The 17203-nt window shown below is 45.7% G+C and overlaps 1 protein-coding gene across 5 annotated transcripts in view; it reads left to right on the top strand.

The window, feature by feature from the left end:
* The first annotated feature begins 2414 nt into the window (after nucleotides 1–2414).
* Nucleotides 2415–17203, top strand: part of LOC121596446 (transcription factor hamlet-like) — a 93855-nt gene continuing 79066 nt past the window's right edge. For 2 of the 5 annotated variants that reach the window (XM_041921419.1, XM_041921420.1), the window contains exon 1: nucleotides 2417–3534. In XM_041921419.1, coding sequence (XP_041777353.1) covers nucleotides 3498–3534 — 37 coding nt within the window. In that variant the 5' untranslated portion in view covers nucleotides 2417–3497. Of the gene's footprint in view, nucleotides 3535–17203 lie in introns of all 5 variants that reach the window. The other 3 variants (XM_041921415.1, XM_041921416.1, XM_041921414.1) reach the window with 3 other exon arrangements.

The following is a 17203-nucleotide window of genomic DNA, read 5'->3' as shown; positions in this document are numbered from 1 at the left end:
AAAACGCAAACGGGAATCTAAATTTTGTGACAAACAACGCCTTTGGAACAATGGTGGAGCTTCCGAAAGAAGAAGAAAAAAAAAGCTTATATGTGTGTATGAAAAAGCTCATTTGCAACGGTCAGCTCAAAGCCACGGGCACGGAACGGGTGGGTGAAATCTTGATTTTCACGACTCGCAAACGGTCGTCAGCTATTTAAGGGGCAACTTTTCATTACGCTTTATGGGGACGGCATGCGGACACGAGCTTAAGAAGAAGAAGCGGAAGAGAAAAAAGAGAAAAAAACATTACCAGGACTTTCTTCGTTATGCGTTCGTGTAGCCGTTGCTGTTCGTGAATGCTTTCACGTGGGTTTGTGGGGCCATTTTTAAAGGTTTGAGTTTGGCTTAGTTATGCTTTCATTCGTTTCCCCCCCCCCCTTTCTGTTTCACTTCATCTTTTGAAGGATGGATTGAAGATCAAATTAAGTGGTTTTTCGGTGAATTGAATCACCGACCAAATTCCTTCAATTCGTATTTGTTTGCAGCGGCAGCATCGTGGCATAGCGTTTTCCCTCCCCCACAAAGGTAACAAAAACAAATAAAAAGTCGAGCAATCATTAAAGCGATGGCCGGATTTACGTCGATACGGTGGCAAGGGGACGGTTTTGTGCTTGAAAAGGTGAAGTCCCGTCACGACATGATTCGTTATCCTGTCGGTTCGCATGGCATGGATTGGCATGCCGGGAATGTCATCCATTAACCGGGAACAATTGTAAGCATTGTGTGACGCAAAGCTGGTGCAGCGGTTGGAGCGAAATCAAGACGTTTGTGTGCGCTGAGAAATGTAGCCAAAAAGGCCAAGAATGGTATGATATGGGACGAAGAAGGATAAATTTAGTTTGTTTACGAGGGGATTGGAAATAGCGGTGAGATAGCTGTACTGATGAATAATGAAGATTTTAGTAGTTTAACATGAAAGGTACCATGCGTCTCCATTGAAGGTTGAGCTGGAGGGAAATCTCAGCAAATGCAATGAAATATTTAATCAAAATTAAATTTAAAGTACTTTTTGTCTATTTAAGCATCTTTTTCATTATTTTAAATCTCTAATATCTCCTCCAAATGTCTTCATCAAGCAAAATTATCGTAAAGAAAACTCCCATTCTCAGCTGAGAGCTTCCAAAAATAGCTCCAGACTAAAAGTGGAAAGAGTGCAAAAGTGTGTGTATGTGTGTGTATGTGCAGTAGTTGCGTTTGGGGGTGGGGATGGTGCATTCATGGTTTATGTGTGTTTTGTTTTCTGCAACAACAAAAGCCACCGTCGGCGGCCAAGGCCTTCGGTCGGTGTCGAGTCGATTCGGTTCCGCTTCGCTCGTGTTAACCCGCTCACACACCACATGTGCGATACTGGGCCACCGTATGGAATGAGGGGGAAAAACGCACCACACGTCCACACACACACACACATATGGGGTTGGGACGTAAAAAATAGTTTTCTTTGCACATTTGACGCGTCGCGAAAGGGAAGCCCTTTGTTTGAGTGTCTGGAGGTCTCGTTCGGTTGACGATTTCTGCCTTTGGACCTGCTTCGCTTAAATGAGTGTTTGCTTGTCTTTATGAGTTATAGCTTAATTAAGATGATTTAAAAAGTAGTTAACAATTTAGTAAACTGTTGCAATAATATTTAATTTATTGAACAATTTTATAATAAGAGCATGCATGTCAAAAATCATAATGAAGAGTGAATTTAAATTATTTAATTTATAAAGCGAAGCAAATAACACAAGTAAAATAAAAAAGTAATTCCAGGCAACACAAACTATCATACTTTCAGACATCTCCTTTATCTCCTTTCTCCTCCAACGACATTCCAACATGTCTTCCATTCCGACCCAAGAAGCTCCCTTACAAAAAAAAACACAAATGAACAGCACAAAAAGGGCCACCCTTAATTAGGTGGAATTGAATGAACCCAAGAGAAACCATCCCCCGGTGAGAGTGAGAAATAGAAATAGTGAACGCCTCGCCTCGTGGAGAGAGTGAGCAAGAGAGCGCACCGCGCGCAAGCCACGGAATAGTTTTCCCACCACCAGGGCATCGCGAGAAAAAAAGGAAACTAAAAAAAAAGGCCAACAATTTTCCGAAGTTTTCCGAAGCGAGTGTAAAAGCGAAAACGCCACGGTGTGGGTTGATAGGAAAATCGAGTAAGTTCGAGTGTGTGAAGACCCTCTCCCTGGGAGGTCTGGCCGAAGTGTGTCCTCACGGGTTTTGGTCGGGCGACGGTTGAAAAATCAAACACATTTTGAGTCACATCCACTTGGGGCGTGGGGCGGTTGTTTTTTCTCTTCTCTCTTCCCTCATCTCGCCTGTTCTTAATCCGTTTACTTCCATTCCCACACTAACACACAAACGCTCTATCGCAGCACACGCTCATCGGGCGGCGGCGGCTCAACTACCGCGACATGAACACTAGCCCCGGACCTAGCCGCGGAGCAGCAGCAGCAGCAGCAAAAAAGAAACAACAAACAGGGGGCCCGCTCCATGGGCCGGATAATTCGAGTCTGGCGATCAGTCGTCGCGAATACTCGCCACCCAGCAGTAACGGGTTTACACAGCGCCCGACAGAGCGCCCGAGAGTGTCGTCCGCGGCCTCGAAAACTATCGCCCAGCACAAGTGTTAACGTCGTCCGTCCTGAGCCCGCGTGGGTGGTTTGGGGAAAGGGTGGAGTGAGCGAGTCCGTGGGGTGACCAAAACCCAAAACAACGGCAAAGGAAGATTTTTGTGTAGAGGAGAGCCCTCGAGCGCGGACAGTAGTGAACGATCCATCTCAGTGGACAGGAGGTTGAATCTGTGCATATGTGTGTGTGTGTGTGTATGGGTGGAAAGCGGAAAACACATACTGACGGTCGGAAAACTCCCCATTTAGTCAGTGGAAGTGCATCTCCGTGAGTGTATGTTTGTATTTTTGGAGTTTGTTTTCGAATGTAGGCGCTCGGATGTCTAGAACTGTTGGTGTGGTGTGCGTTTGAAGTGATGGTGGTACTCACAATGCAAGGTGTTCTGTCTGGTGTATGTTTCTAAAAAAAAACTGAGTACACAGTACACTATTACTCGGGGAGATGACCACCTCGGGCGTGTAAAACCAAAGACAACTTCAAACGAGCTGCTGCTTCTAAACCGGGAACACGTGTGTCGAGCCGTCTCTATTTACCTTGGGCGAAAGAGCAAAATTCCGATGCTCCTAGTCTCTTTGGCATCCTAGCAATCTGTGAATTTTGCAGAGATGTTTTTGATGGTTGTGTGGGCAGCTGTCAATCGGTGCGTGTGAATTGTTCCAGTACTCTTGTAAGCTCTGTGTGTGCTTCTGTGGATTTTTAAGTGATCTTCTGTAAATATACGTTCTAGTTGTGCTGCTCCAGTGTTGAATATCTCGTGATGACTCTCAATTTACTGGGAGCCATAAAAAAAACCCTGTGAAACAAAACCTCACCAAGCATAGAAGCGTCATATCAGGATGCGGTCCAAGTCTGTCGCACGACGATTCGCTCAAGGTAAGTGTTGGGAGCTGATCGGTCTCTTAGCGTTACGCAGCGCGAGCCGCTTCATCATGAAGCCGCGCGGCTTAAACCGTACACGTCCGTTGCTCAGTTGCTTCTTATCGCAATTGCTGATAATTGCATTAGTGATGGAGATGTGTGCTGTGCATAGCAGTTGTATCGTTTGTTGGTTTTTTTGTTGGGAAAGTAGAATATTACTCGCTTGATGAATAATGTGCTGCAACTGGTGTTTACGCTATTAATATTGAAAGTTTCGCGCCAAACGATAAGAGACGTAAAAACCCAAGAATTGTAAGATCAAAGTCTAAAACCAGTACAAGTCATTTACACACGGCACAAAGACGGTAGTCTTTGCCGTATCCCCAACATTACCTTAAGTCTTCCTTACCGACAAAAAAAAGAACAATTTCTTTTCTTTCCCATTTTCTTTCCGTGTGCCTGCTGCCTGCCGATCAATATCATTATACTGTTCGGCAATGACGCCAACGGTCACTGTCTTCAAAGGTGGGGAACTAGAACAAAAGAGGCAAAACGGCACACGAACACCGGATGCGGACAGTCGATTAGAAGTGTCCTGTCGCATGTCCGCATGTGCCAAATGGGCAACCGCAGCGCTAGCGGTGGTCCACATTGTCATATCACTAAACCTACCTACCGACCCTCCTGCCGAAACCTGCGAACGTCTCTGTGTCCCAAATGACAGTCCCCGCGGTGCACGAAAAGCGACCAATCACCTCCGGTACTTCAGTGTTTTAGTTTCTACCTCCCAGCACATCAACTACGCCAAGCCACCTAGACCCAGACGACGGCAACGTCGGCAACGGCGACACAGACGACCGAATGATGGTAATGGATGTGACACAGAAAACAAGAAAAGGGACGACGATTCGCATAGCAGCGAAATCGTTTAACCCTGGAGTCGCCAGTGTCCTGACAACTGTTTCTCCACTACATTTTCTCTCTTCATAGCCTTCATAGGGTTTCATGTCCAGATTTTATGAAACGTCTTGCAGGAGGGATATGATAAGACTGAACTACTCTCCCCACCTACCCCCTCCCACCCCCTCCCCCTTGAAAAGAAAGACGCAATCACTGCGCTGCGCTAATGGAACATCGGCACAGGGGGTTTCGTTGTGCGAGCATGTTGCGGTGGTTGTGGTGGTGGTAGTAAGATCTCGTATCGAGATAACAATTGACAAGTGAAATAAGTTAATATTCCTACGGAGGGATGGGAATGGGGTCCTTGAAGGACATGACATGCAATCATATCATAGAGCTACTCACACGCGCACCGCTGGAACCTTTTGAAGACGACAGAGGGAGAGAGAGTTTCTTTGGACGTTGCGAGTGGAGCGGAATGGGTCCTGACCGGAAATACAGTGGGACGAAGGGAGACGCACAAGGTACCGAACTTCCGGCGGTGACGTTGCTGTGAGGGTCCGCTGTATCGTGTGTGGATCGTCACGAAGTTATGGGTTTATGTCATATTTTTCAAAACAGGTACTGACCCCAAGGGTTCCATGGTGAAGGTCCCAATGCTTGCTTCTACCTTCTAAGTAGTCGCCAAGTCTCCAGTTTAAGTGACCACAAAAGCGTCAATAAATCTTGGGATCAATGAGGTGCTAAAGTAAGCAGCAATAGTAGCATTTCCCTTCCAATTTCCCTCAAAAGAAAATGGTTGAACAGATGAATAGAGCACCACCGCCCAAAAGACCGCCGGTTTTACTAAATCTTGTGACAGTGATGTAGTGTAAGAGCGAACAGTGCGGTGCATACCTAACGTCTCCAGCGACTCCGAACTGCACACTTGCTGGCACTGGCCCGAAAAACCCCGCGGCAATAATTATTACCCTGCATCGTTATCGAACCGTTGCTTAGCTCACAACGACCTAATGGACGTTGGGATGCCGGACGCGCCACAACCCAAGAAATAAAAAGAAAACCCATGCGGCGCCACTCGTTAATACCGGCGCGGTCCTCGGGCGTGTCTATGCGCTGTCCTGAATTCGTCGTGTCTGAGGTGCTTCCAAATCCGCGCTGCCCAGACCGAACAGTAACTCCTGGACACACACACAGACACGTAGACACACAGACACACACAGGAAAGACACTGTTGGTCTTGGAATGGACGAGCTGGACAGTAGCGGGAATTTTTATGGCCCCATTTAGGCCCATTCCAATCGTGTTACCGCACGATCCGTCCACTAGAAGTTACTGTTATTGCCGACATGGCCCGGCGCTGTCCCCGTGTGGTACGGTGCACAGGGATTGGTTCAGTTTCTACCTCCTTATCGTATCTCGTTCACTCTCAGCGTCTTAGCGTCACCCTCCCCGCAACTACCACGGAACGCCGAGGGAAAGACATCGAGCGTCATTAATAAACTGCGGCGTGTATAACGTCACATGCACATCTTGCCCCCATTGGGGGTGGGTAGGTGGAAATAAAAATGTTAGGCCCTACAGGGAACTACCGAGGGGGTGCTGTCCTTGTCCGGGGTGTCCCCTGTGAGCGATGAGAGATAATAAAGGCACGAAACAAGGAAGGAAAGGAAAAAAAAAGAGCCGGATGTCAGGTTTTTGATGGCTCCGGGCTCGACCTTCTCCACCGCAGGAGGGTGGACACGAAGTGGACAGTCGTTGCACGGCTCCCGGGTTTGTCCTCCCCGTGTTAAGCGCTTTTTTATGGTAAACAGTACTAGGACCTTGTCTGGGGCTCTCTTCCTTCCCTGCTTTCCTTCATGGATCCGTTTTTCGAAAAGGACAACCAATAGGAACCAATTGTTTTAATTTATCATTTGCCGTTAGGAGTTTTCGGTTCGTCCTGCGACCCTAGCAGACATTCAGGCGCGACCACCACCACCACCTATCATAAACGTGAAGTACTGCCGGGAAGTGGTTTCATCGTACGGCTTGTGCTCTCTCTCTCCCTCTCTCTTTCACTGTTGTGTCATAAAATTTATGATTACAATAAACGATCGCGTTCGTAAAGCGTGGAGACAGGGATTTCTGGCTAGCCCCGATTGCTTGGGTGTAGAGGGGAGTGGAGCCCAGGCAAGTGCATGACCGGGGGTTGGTTTTATGATGATGGGCCCGCCTGATCTCTTCGGGTCCGGGCTGCCCGCAGCGCCTGGAATTGTCCTGTCAACTGTCACACCGGACACGAAACCGAACGGGAGGGCCCTCCTTTGTGACCTCCTTCATTTAGTGGCCGTGCACAACACGAAGACATAGGCCGGCGAATGTGTGTGTGTGTGTCTTTTTACTGCCACCCATTTCATTTATGGCTTCTGCGTACATTAGAAATCCTTTCCGTTTCCCACTGTCTTTTGCTGGCTCCTTTTCCTTTCCCTCCCCGGTTTCTTCTGGACACATCAATCTTGCCCCGGGGTAGCGGGAGTTCGTGTCCGCATGGCGCACGGATTTGCTTCTTCTTGAAACACGCAAAGCATACACACACACAAACGCGCTGCAAGGGGGAAAGGCAAGATCCGGTGCGGTTTTGGAAAATCCTTGTTGCCGCCCTCCTTGTCAGGAGCGCAAGCATTAATTGGCGCACGGGCGTAGAGGGCGCACGGAGCGGGGCCGGAGAGATGACCGGGTGCAGATAAAAACTTTATTTATGACTTTGATTACACGATATTGAAATGTAGCGAGTTTATGTGCGCGAAGGGTGCGAGGCTACACAGGGTACTAAGGCGTCCTTCGGGGATCGTTCGGGGTGCGTGTGGTAACTGAGAGCGAATTTTGGCGCATTTGGTTGAAAGGAGGGGGTCTCCTCGTTTTATTTTTGGTGGGTCCCAACAGTGTCAGGTTGACAGTTGGCGTAGCTGTCAAAATTGGAAGCGTAAATCAGTGGAACGGGGAGCATCATCATCACCAGCGGTTGCGTGAGCGATCGGTTGGCGAGTGAATTGGTAATAAATTTCGCCTGCGTTAAAATTCTCCCCCTTTGTGGAAATTGTCATCTTTTATGAATTTATGGCATTGCGTTGGAGACGTGGGAATCGGTTCAATGTACAAGAGGTATGGACGTGGAACATGTTGGTTACCGTTTTTGTAGCAAGACGAAAGATCACACAGATGGAGGCGTTTGACCATTGCAGTGAAAGTACAGCACTACCTCATCATCTAGCTAGCTGATGATCGTGTCAGTTTGGGTGGTGCTTATTTTTAGCGCTTCGAACTAGGTTTCGATCGTAAAACCGCAATGTGCCCTTCGCAGAGGGCACTGCTGTGATCACGAGCGTGCGAAGGAGTGGTGGGTATTGCAACAGTGAGACACGTGTTTTGGCGGATGGAAATGATTCCAACGCGAAGCGGATCGTTTGGTTGAGGTAACTTACGCCCAAACAGAAGTGTGTAATGCAGCTGCAGTGATATAGATAGTTTAACCGCTCGCGATGAATGTTGTGTATTTAACAGGGTAATGATTCTATTTTCAAAAATAACTCATTCGAATCGAAAAGTGTTGCGAACACTTTTTGGTAGCAGAGGCAAACATGACCCAGCACATTCCAATACTGTTCCATTTACCGTACAGTTGCTGTTTTACATTTGCAGATTTGTTTTTCTTCTTTCCATGGCGGTTAAAAAAATGTGTTCAAAACTGTGATTACCGGTTTGAGGAAGGAAATTTGGACTTCTAATTGTTTTCCTGCTGTTTGTTTTTTTCCTCCCAGTTTTGCAATGCATGAAGGAGTGGAAGCTTTTGCCAGTTGGATTCATAACAATTTATGTCAACAGTTTGGCGAAAGTTGTGCATTAGTAGAAAGTATTGGACTGCAAATATGAAATTTACTACCTTAATTACTAGGTAATTACAATTCAGCTCACTGCTTGTGACATTGAAGCATAGATTTAACCATTTGCTGACAAAGTCATAAAGGAAAATAGTAATATTAGAGTTGAACAATTATTATACAAGCTGTTACTACTCAGAAATCGATTCTTGCTAACAAAAACTGACCGGGAAAACCGACACAAGAAAGCAGCGCCAGTTAGTAGTTGAGGAAGAGTGCAACAAGGATGGAGGGACACAGGCTGTAAAAGGGTAAACAAAAAATGGCCGCTTGCATGTCATCATCATTATCATGCATACACGAACCGAATGCATCTTGTTCGTGGAACGCGTCCCGCACGAAAGGGTCCCGCCTCTTTGGAGCAAAAATTACTTATGGAAATCATATTTTTCCATGCGCGCTGCTTACACATCGCCCGTGGAGGAAATTTCCTTTGACTGGACTTTGTGCATTTAAAGACAGTGCAGAACTACAACACACACAACAAAAAATCAATAAACATTTAGTACACCGGCCAGCGCTGGTCAGAATGCAATGCATTTGTGCGCCTGATGGGCGTCGCTGTTTGCGCACGACAAGACACGACACACACTTCCTGCGGTGAGCTTTTTGTTTGGATTTTTTTTTCTTCATTCTTCGTTATGCATATTTTCCACCCTGCACGTAACGCACGGGGTGCAGTCATCAGGGTGCACCGTACACGGAATGATACTTGTGCGGAGCAACGGTTATGACCTTTTTACAACCGTGTTGAACATTGTTTCGACTTTTCTTGAGCGGGATCGGGTTCGTGTGTTCGTCGTTATCGGGTAGGGCGGGAGGAAAACCAGGAAAACAGGACAGAGGAAATCATCCTGCACCAAGTGGTCTGCCATTATTAGCAGTAGGTCATTTAGGTGGTGCCGGAGGGGGCCCGCACAGCAAAACCTCAATCTTATCTTCATGACGGAAAATTACTACACAAGGCCCAAGGACCTTCCTTCCTTCCGAATGTGAAGCGTTCCGCTCCTTGTGCCTCTCGTACATCACTTCCTTTAATTCTTATTATCATCGTCACGCTCTGGCCCGTCGTGCGATAGTTAGTGCAAAGGATGGCCCCCCCTGGCCCCACAGCGGGTTAAGTAAGTGCAGCAGTGCAGTTGGCGTGTCACGCTTAAGTATTCAATTCTTAGTCACCATTACCATCATTAAAATCAACATCGCCATCATCATCATTATTATCAGCGCATTCACATTATCATTAAGAGGACGGGTCGTCTGTCGTCTGTCGGGCTTTCTTTCTGGCGGTGCATCACCTTCGAGCGCGCCCGTCCTGGCGCTGTGTTTGTTCATTAAAATTCTAAGGAAAAAAGCAATCATAATCATTAAAATAAATTGTTCTAACCCGACCCGAGCGTTGATAAATGGATATAGAGCCTTTTGGGTGGCAAAGTGGTTCGTTCCTTGTAATGCATGCGGCATGCGGTTTTATCGTACGACGTGCTAAGCAAAAGATTGGAGGAGCGCTGGCGCGGATTGCGTGAAAATGGTGCTCATCAGGGTTGAAGTGGTTTGCGGGGGAAAGCATTACAGTAGGAAGCGCCAGTAATGAGAACGGTATGAATGTACTTTTGCGTGCATCGAGGTGTATTTAGAGTGATATTTAGCGTGGAGTTCTACGGAAGCAGGTGATCGATTGAGGGTGCAATTGATATGAGTATGATTTAGGATGGATTTTCCATAATTATATTTCAGTTTGGTGCCGTGACCAGGAAATGAATGATAAAATGGTCCTGAAATACAGAAATTCACATATAAATATCGCATTTTTCAATGGAATCTTGTCGTTCCTGGATCTCCTCAAGACGGCATGAGAATGAAGGACAACCCTAGCTAGATACACGAATGGAAAAGGGTTCCATTTTCCTTACTAAAAGGACATTTTCAAAGCCAACTAGGCATACTTGGTTCAATTGATTGGGCCCGTTGTTGCGCAGTTAGTTCGAGAAGTGTGCCCACTTTAGCTCAAGCCACGATGAACGAAAGGATTGTATACCCCCTTTCCTTTGTACGTCCTCGCACCGATAGCCATGGCCATTGAAATACGTTCGAGCGGCCAATTTTCCGTACATAAACGCTCGAGAGGATAGAGAACGCACTTGAGCGTCTTTTTCATCCTATTGCCGTTCTAAGATGCTGAAGTCACCGCATACGCACATACGGCTGGCTTGCCGAAAATTGTTCATGTGAGAAATTCTCTTGACAAAAATGCATAGGTTGTGTATAGTTGTGCGCTGAAGCCGTTTCCATGAAAGGCAGGGGCTTATTATGGGACCCTGCTGTGTGTAGATTTGATCGTTGGACAGCTTTGATGGTTGACTGAATTGGCTAGTCAAGAGAAAGTAGTGACCGTAAGTGGTTATGGGCTACAACAGAATGCAGTGAAAAGGTTTAAACCTCTGCTGAAATGCAGTAGCAAACTGAGTTTGTAAAACAAAAAGAATAATAGCAGTAGTAGAAGTTGCCACCCCGTTGCACCACACTTTTTATGGGTATAATCTTCTAATTAAATGCATAAATAAAACATCCAACCATTGCCGGGATTCGGAACTAAACAGATTGAAAAATATAGAGAGAGATGGTGCCCATGTTTCACCAACACTTTCATCGATTGTTCTAATGTACTTTCCCAAAGTAGAGAGAGAGAGAGAGACTTTCCTCCACAAAAACTTTCCTGTGCACTCTTTTTTACTACAACTGAAAACTTTTCCCGCAGGAAGAGAATCAACCATACGTACCCCGCAAGGAAAAGAATGTCGAAAAATTGGAGAAAACTCTCGATGAATTATTGATCTGCAAACGTCGGGCGCAAGTGCGCATCGCGTCACAATGAGAAAATGAAAGAAAATGGGAAGAGATATTTGGCCGGACTTACACCGGCAACGTTTTGGCTTCTTGCTGCTGCCGGGGGAAAAAAATACATCACTGTAAAAGCGCAATTTCGGATCCCGGGAGTGAGTTTTAATTTCTTTTGCTTTTCTGGACGTTGCAGGGAAGACGATAAGGAATTACTGGAAAGCAGGAGCAAGAAGCGGCAGCTGTTGTTTCGGGAGAAATGATATAGACGCTTCGATTACTTGCCTTGGTGTATGTTTTTTTATTCGCAAGAGAATTGGGAAATTTTTGCAATTCGTTCTGGATTCCTGCTTTCAAATCCCGATCTCACAAAACTCGACTCGTAACTTAACCTGCCCAACTTTAGCCCAAGCAGGCAAAACGAGACGAGACTCCCACATTCAATTAACTTTTCCATTTTCCCGTGCCCGTCCCAAAAGAACAAAAGCCCGCGCCTCCCGGGGTAATAATTATCAATTTTAATTATCAAAAGATTTTCACACACATAATTTTCCCCCGGGCTTTGCGCCCCGTTTAACCGTTATTCCGGATGGCGGCAGAAGGGGCCGAAATGGTTTCCCTATTCTCGAACGACTCAGCCTTCCGCGCGAGTGCCGAGCGGCCATAAAGATATGACAAGTGAAGGAAATAAACGTTTTTGAGCTCGAGACATTCTGGAAGTTATCAAAGGCTGAAGCTGAACGTGTTCCGCTTACCGTTTGCTTTCACTAAAACAGCGGAGGATCGCAGCGCAGCGATGGTGTGAAGTAGTTTACATCAGCTGCTACACCGAGCGAACCTGATGAGGTTTCCTTCGCTTCCGCACTAATTAGCCGAGGACGCCGAGAATGATGCCGCACGCGTGCGAACGAACGATTCAGAACGAATGCGAATGTTGGGTTGTGATGATGATGGCGGATGGTGAATTGGAGGAAGCAAAGTTTTGGCGCTGACGATGTCGTTTGTCTGTTTGGGTGACTTTGGGTAAGGATCGTGACTGGAATTCGCTACCAGGTTGCGAACAGGATAGAGTGAATATTCTTCATTGTTTTGCACAGGGGAGTTGGTGCTAGGTGAGGCTCGAGTTTTCACCATTTGTCTTAATTTCTGTGCCATGCCGGTTGGCGCACGCCCGGTCCGGGTGTGAAGAAGCTCTACACGCTGGTGCTGTGTGTTCTAGAGGACAAAACACTCCCACCATCTGAAGAAGGCGTTGGAGAGCGAGCAAAGACATTTGCGAGCAAATTAATTTGTTTATTATTATTCATAAATTTGGGCGCGTGATTTTCGGCATCAACGGTTTCAGCAACTAAACGAGGCTACAGGAAAAGCAAACCGTGGGAAGGTGGTAAAGGTTCCGGGGTGGGTCGGGTTTTAGTGTTCTCCAGCTCAAGCTGATCTTTGTCCTAAGATGAAGAAGCATATTTTTCATCATTTTCTTACCGAGGAGGGCGAAAAAGGGACCTATTTCTGCGTTCACAACAGATTTGGTGCTCTTTTATTCTGACGGTTATTGTTATTGGTAGGCATAATTCATCCCGGACGGTGTGTCGAGTTTGATCGTTTGATTTGCTGTGTTAGGAGTAATTCTCTAAACGGATTCCATTGATGCCGTTTTGGATTTGGGAGTTCGAAGCACAGCTTGAGCCTTTTTATTGAGTTTTTGGGGTTGGAAAGGAGTGGATTTGTTTGCCGGATTGTGAAAGGAATTAGATTTGCTGGTAGAGTTTGTTAATCGAGTGCGATATGGAGTGAGGTTGTAATAATTATTTGTTTAATTATGTTCAGCTTAATATCAAAATTTTAATAACTCGTTTGATAATTTTGATAACTTAAATTCTCGTTTGGGTTTAAAATTAAACTTGTATTGTTATAGACTGTCTGAAAAATTAATGTTTTTTTTATTCTCCTTTATTTTCGAATAGTTCCACAAAATGTTATTATTCGACGGACATTTTCCCCCATTTAAATTTGATCGTACTAAAGCTTTACTATAAACACAAATTCGAGTGAAAGCGATTTTTTTACGAAATGAATTGATTAAATATAGAAACTCATCATTTTCTCACTTCAAACCCTGTCAAGCTGATCCAGCGTAAATTCCAGGTGAAAAGTTAAATTGATTTCCCCACCACCGTGCAGGAAAAATCGACATCTTTAACCACTTGCTGAGGGTGTGTATACATTTTATTTATTTAGCTCCCGGATCCGAGCAACTTTTTATCTGCTGTTTTGTTCGAACGATGAAAGGCGGAAAATTGCTCCCCGTGCATTCCACCTACTACTGTCTATTCAACTCACCCTTACCGAATGATGGACAATAACCAACGCTTCTCTTCTGGCTATCGGAAAAGTGGCTAGAGTTTCCCTTTGGTGTTACTACACCGCTGCTACATTGTAGCGCGATAGCTATCTTCCCCTACCGCTGCGGAAGGAAGCCCGCTTGAACCGTGAATCGAGGGTTTGTGCGTTGGCGGTGATGGTGAAGTTGATGATACTTCACTTCCGGTGACAATTGCTGTTTTCCTTTCTTTCCAACGGGGCGATGGTGTGTGTGTGTGGGTGGATAGCAAGCAATTCCGAGGGTGTCGAGTGACATAATTGGTGTCTTTTGTAACGATCGCTTAGTTTGTTGTTTTTGTACGCTGCACAAACGAGCGCTCAATTAGGGAAGACGACCTTCGTTCGTGGTATGTTGGGGGCCTGGTTGTTGTATCGAGTAATTGAAAGTGTCCTTCTTTCGGGGTAGGGATACGGTATTGCGTGGTCGTATGTCATCTTTCCGTTGTTTGTCATCGATTATCAGTACTTAGGGTTGTTGGGCGTAAAATTATGTCATTAGAAAGGAAGGAGGATAGTACAGCAGATAGAAGCTGGTTGAATACTTGTTGTCACTCATTATTCAATTACATAAACGATGTCATAACACACCTTTGGGACTGGGCAATATTTATATCAACGAAACACAAACGTAAATATGGAGCATAATTTGAATTTATCTTTTGGTGTCTATTTAAGAACAATGTTCTGCCATCAAAGCTGTGCCATTCATCATCTGTGCAAATTTAAGCAAATTTAAAACCGTGCATTGCATCATCAGATACCAGCAAACAGGGTAGATACCAACCAGCAAAACCAATGCAACACGACGATTTCATTCTATTTTGCAAATTTAAATTTATGTCTGACGATAAATTTTCATCTAACCCTCCAAATGGGGACATACGTTCACGCTTTGTACCTTTTCGCTGTATGTTTGCGGGAATGTATCGTATCTGCCAGTCGTATGTCATGGTAGGATTTGTAAAGAAACCATTCCCACACATGATTACAGTGATACATTTCTGGTAGCAGATAAAACGTTAGAATTTGGAGAGAGAAAAAAGGCATTAAACAGCTTGGCAGTAATATAGTTCAATAAATCACATTTTTGGAAAGCGTTTTGGATCCGTTTCGAAGGACTAAATGATGTCAAATTACATAAAAGTTGCTAATTTTTATTTAGAAATTTAAAGTCATGCAATGCATGCGTCTCACTTGAAGGCCTATCGTATGTGCACCAATTTTGCAAAAAAAAAGAGATTACACGCACACCAACTATAAGGTGCACGCACTACTGCCAAAGTTAAATCCGACACCTCATCGAGCACCGGAAATCACACGGATCGAGACTTCTTCACACACCAGCAGTCCCTACTTACTGCTGGTGTCAGTTTCGCCGTTTCGGACAGGTTTGTGGAGGCTACGCTGCGGCAAAGAATGCTGCACTGGTGCTGCGGACATTGATTATTTGGCGAGTTGGAGTACGTATTTTGGATCATAAAATTTACTTGCAAGCAAGGCTTCCGGCCCATACCTGCCGGCTGGGTGCGAGATGACAGCCCAATTTCCTGCGCTATTGCTGGGACCGTCAGATCTGCGCTGGTGGTGGAAAATTTTGCGTAGACACTAACCTTTTGGGGTCTATAATGTGGAAAAAGAGAGACAGAGAGAAAGAGAGAGAAGGGCGTTTTAGGTAGATTGCTTCCCATATATCTTCGGTATCTTCGGACGGGACCCTCGGGTGGTCTGAGCAACAAAAACCCCGTCTGTACGCTAAGTCTCATTCGCATCATGCGGAATGACGGGGGGCGTGCGTGCGTTCCGGTGCGTGTGTGCACTGTCAGAAGTTGCTTCTTCAACGTGGTGGCCAAATTGGTGAAAAACGACTCGCTTGTACGCACTGCCGAACGGGTAAGAGCCCGATTTCCGGACGTTCTATTTGGTGCGTCACTCAAGGTGTGCGCTGCCACGTACTGCCGTTGTCAGCTGACTTCCGGACTTTGTTGTATTAACTATCTAGGCAAACTGGTGGCGCTGGTTGCGAACGTTTTGCGATCGAACGTGCGAAAAGTTTTAATTCCATGCATTTGATTGTGCGTGTAGAAGTTTTCCGAGGAGCAGCGGACAGGTGCGGTAGTTGTCATTTACTTTTGGGCGGTAGAATGATAAGTTGTTTCCTTTGACACTGGTGCGAAAATCAGGAGGGAAGTTAGGAACAGTGGCAAGTAGTGCGAACTGTCACGTTTAATAAAAAACAACTTCATTTACTTAAAGTACCGATAGGTACCGAAGCCGAAAGTGGCACCGTGTTTTTATAGTGGAGTTAAGAGTTTCTGAGCAGTTAATGGGGTATGAGGGCGTTGATATTGGTACGGAGGGGGTGTCATGTGCTTTGCGTATTTATGAAACATCTAGAATCAAGTGAACATGGATTCCCTTTTTCCGAAAAAATAGCCACTGGGCTGAAAGTTTATCTAATAGCATGGCACATGATAAGACAAAGTGAGTGCTGGCAGCGCTCCAAAAATCCTGACCAGCGCTAGCAGCAGTAAGATAGTTGAAGTGCGACGACTCATACAGATAAAAGTGCTCAGCGGCAGCGCGTCTGGATTGAATGTCCACAAACGGCACCAGCCTGTCTTGGACTGTGGATCTGTTCTTTCGTTTCGTTTTTTTGGACGCTAGGTCCCTGGGTCTATCAAATGTTTGTCCATTGGAGAGAGCAAATCAGCGTTTCGTGGGTTTTCTCGTCTTATCTTTCGTTTGAAGACTTTTGCATTAGTGAGCTGGTCTTTGGATGGGTTTTGATTCCGTTCTGTCAACAAACAGCCACTCAACAAACAGTATACTTGGAAAAGGCTGGATCGGAGAGCTTGGCGAGATTGAAAGTTACAGGCGGAGAAGAAACATGATATCTTAATTATGTAAACTGGTTATATCTGTTTTTAAGATCTGGTAGCTCTTTCCTACCCAACTTCTTCTTTTCGTGCATAGCAGCCGTGCATTCCATTCCAAGACGACAGACGACCATATGGTGTCAAAAAAACTGTACCCTTTTGCCTATTCCGAGTTGAGAGTTCTTTGCTGAAAGACCAGCTTAAAGATAATATCCGGAAGGAAGCAACACGTTTCATTGTCCGCTCCGTCGTTCCGTGTTGATAATTTATGAACACTGTTTAGGGGTGTTCTTCTGTGCAAACGCACAATAAAAGCTATCATCGCCCCAGCGTTTTTTTTACTTTGCGCCTTCCCGAAGATGTACCGTTTTGATTCACCAGGTGCAGTTGGCAATTTGAGAGATAGAGCGTGTGCGCGGCTGTGCGGAGAAGAAGCGCCCGGAAGGAGGCAACAGCGCACACGATGCCAGCGGTGAGCGATGACACGTGGCAAAGGGCCGATGACGATCCTTCTGTTCGCCCTCCGGGTGGTTGTGGTGATGAGGTGTTTTTTTACGGTGTAAGGCGGCGTTTCTCATTTTCAATTACAGGAAACACGTGCTCGGGGATGCGCTGGAAGGAACATATGTTTGTTGCTTGGTGTGTCAGCCCAGTAGGGCGTCGTGTTTTGCGACGGAAAGGGGATGATCCGAAGCAATGCATCATGGTATCTTCGGTTGGGTGTTTTCCCTTGGTGTTTGATGTTTACATTTTGCACTGAAAATTCTACAC

This window comes from Anopheles merus, chromosome 3R, assembly GCF_017562075.2.
Source record: "Anopheles merus strain MAF chromosome 3R, AmerM5.1, whole genome shotgun sequence".
Lineage (NCBI taxonomy): Eukaryota > Metazoa > Arthropoda > Insecta > Diptera > Culicidae > Anopheles > Anopheles merus.
The sequence above is the reverse complement of the archived record's forward strand: the minus strand, read 5'-3'. Positions and strand labels throughout refer to the sequence as shown.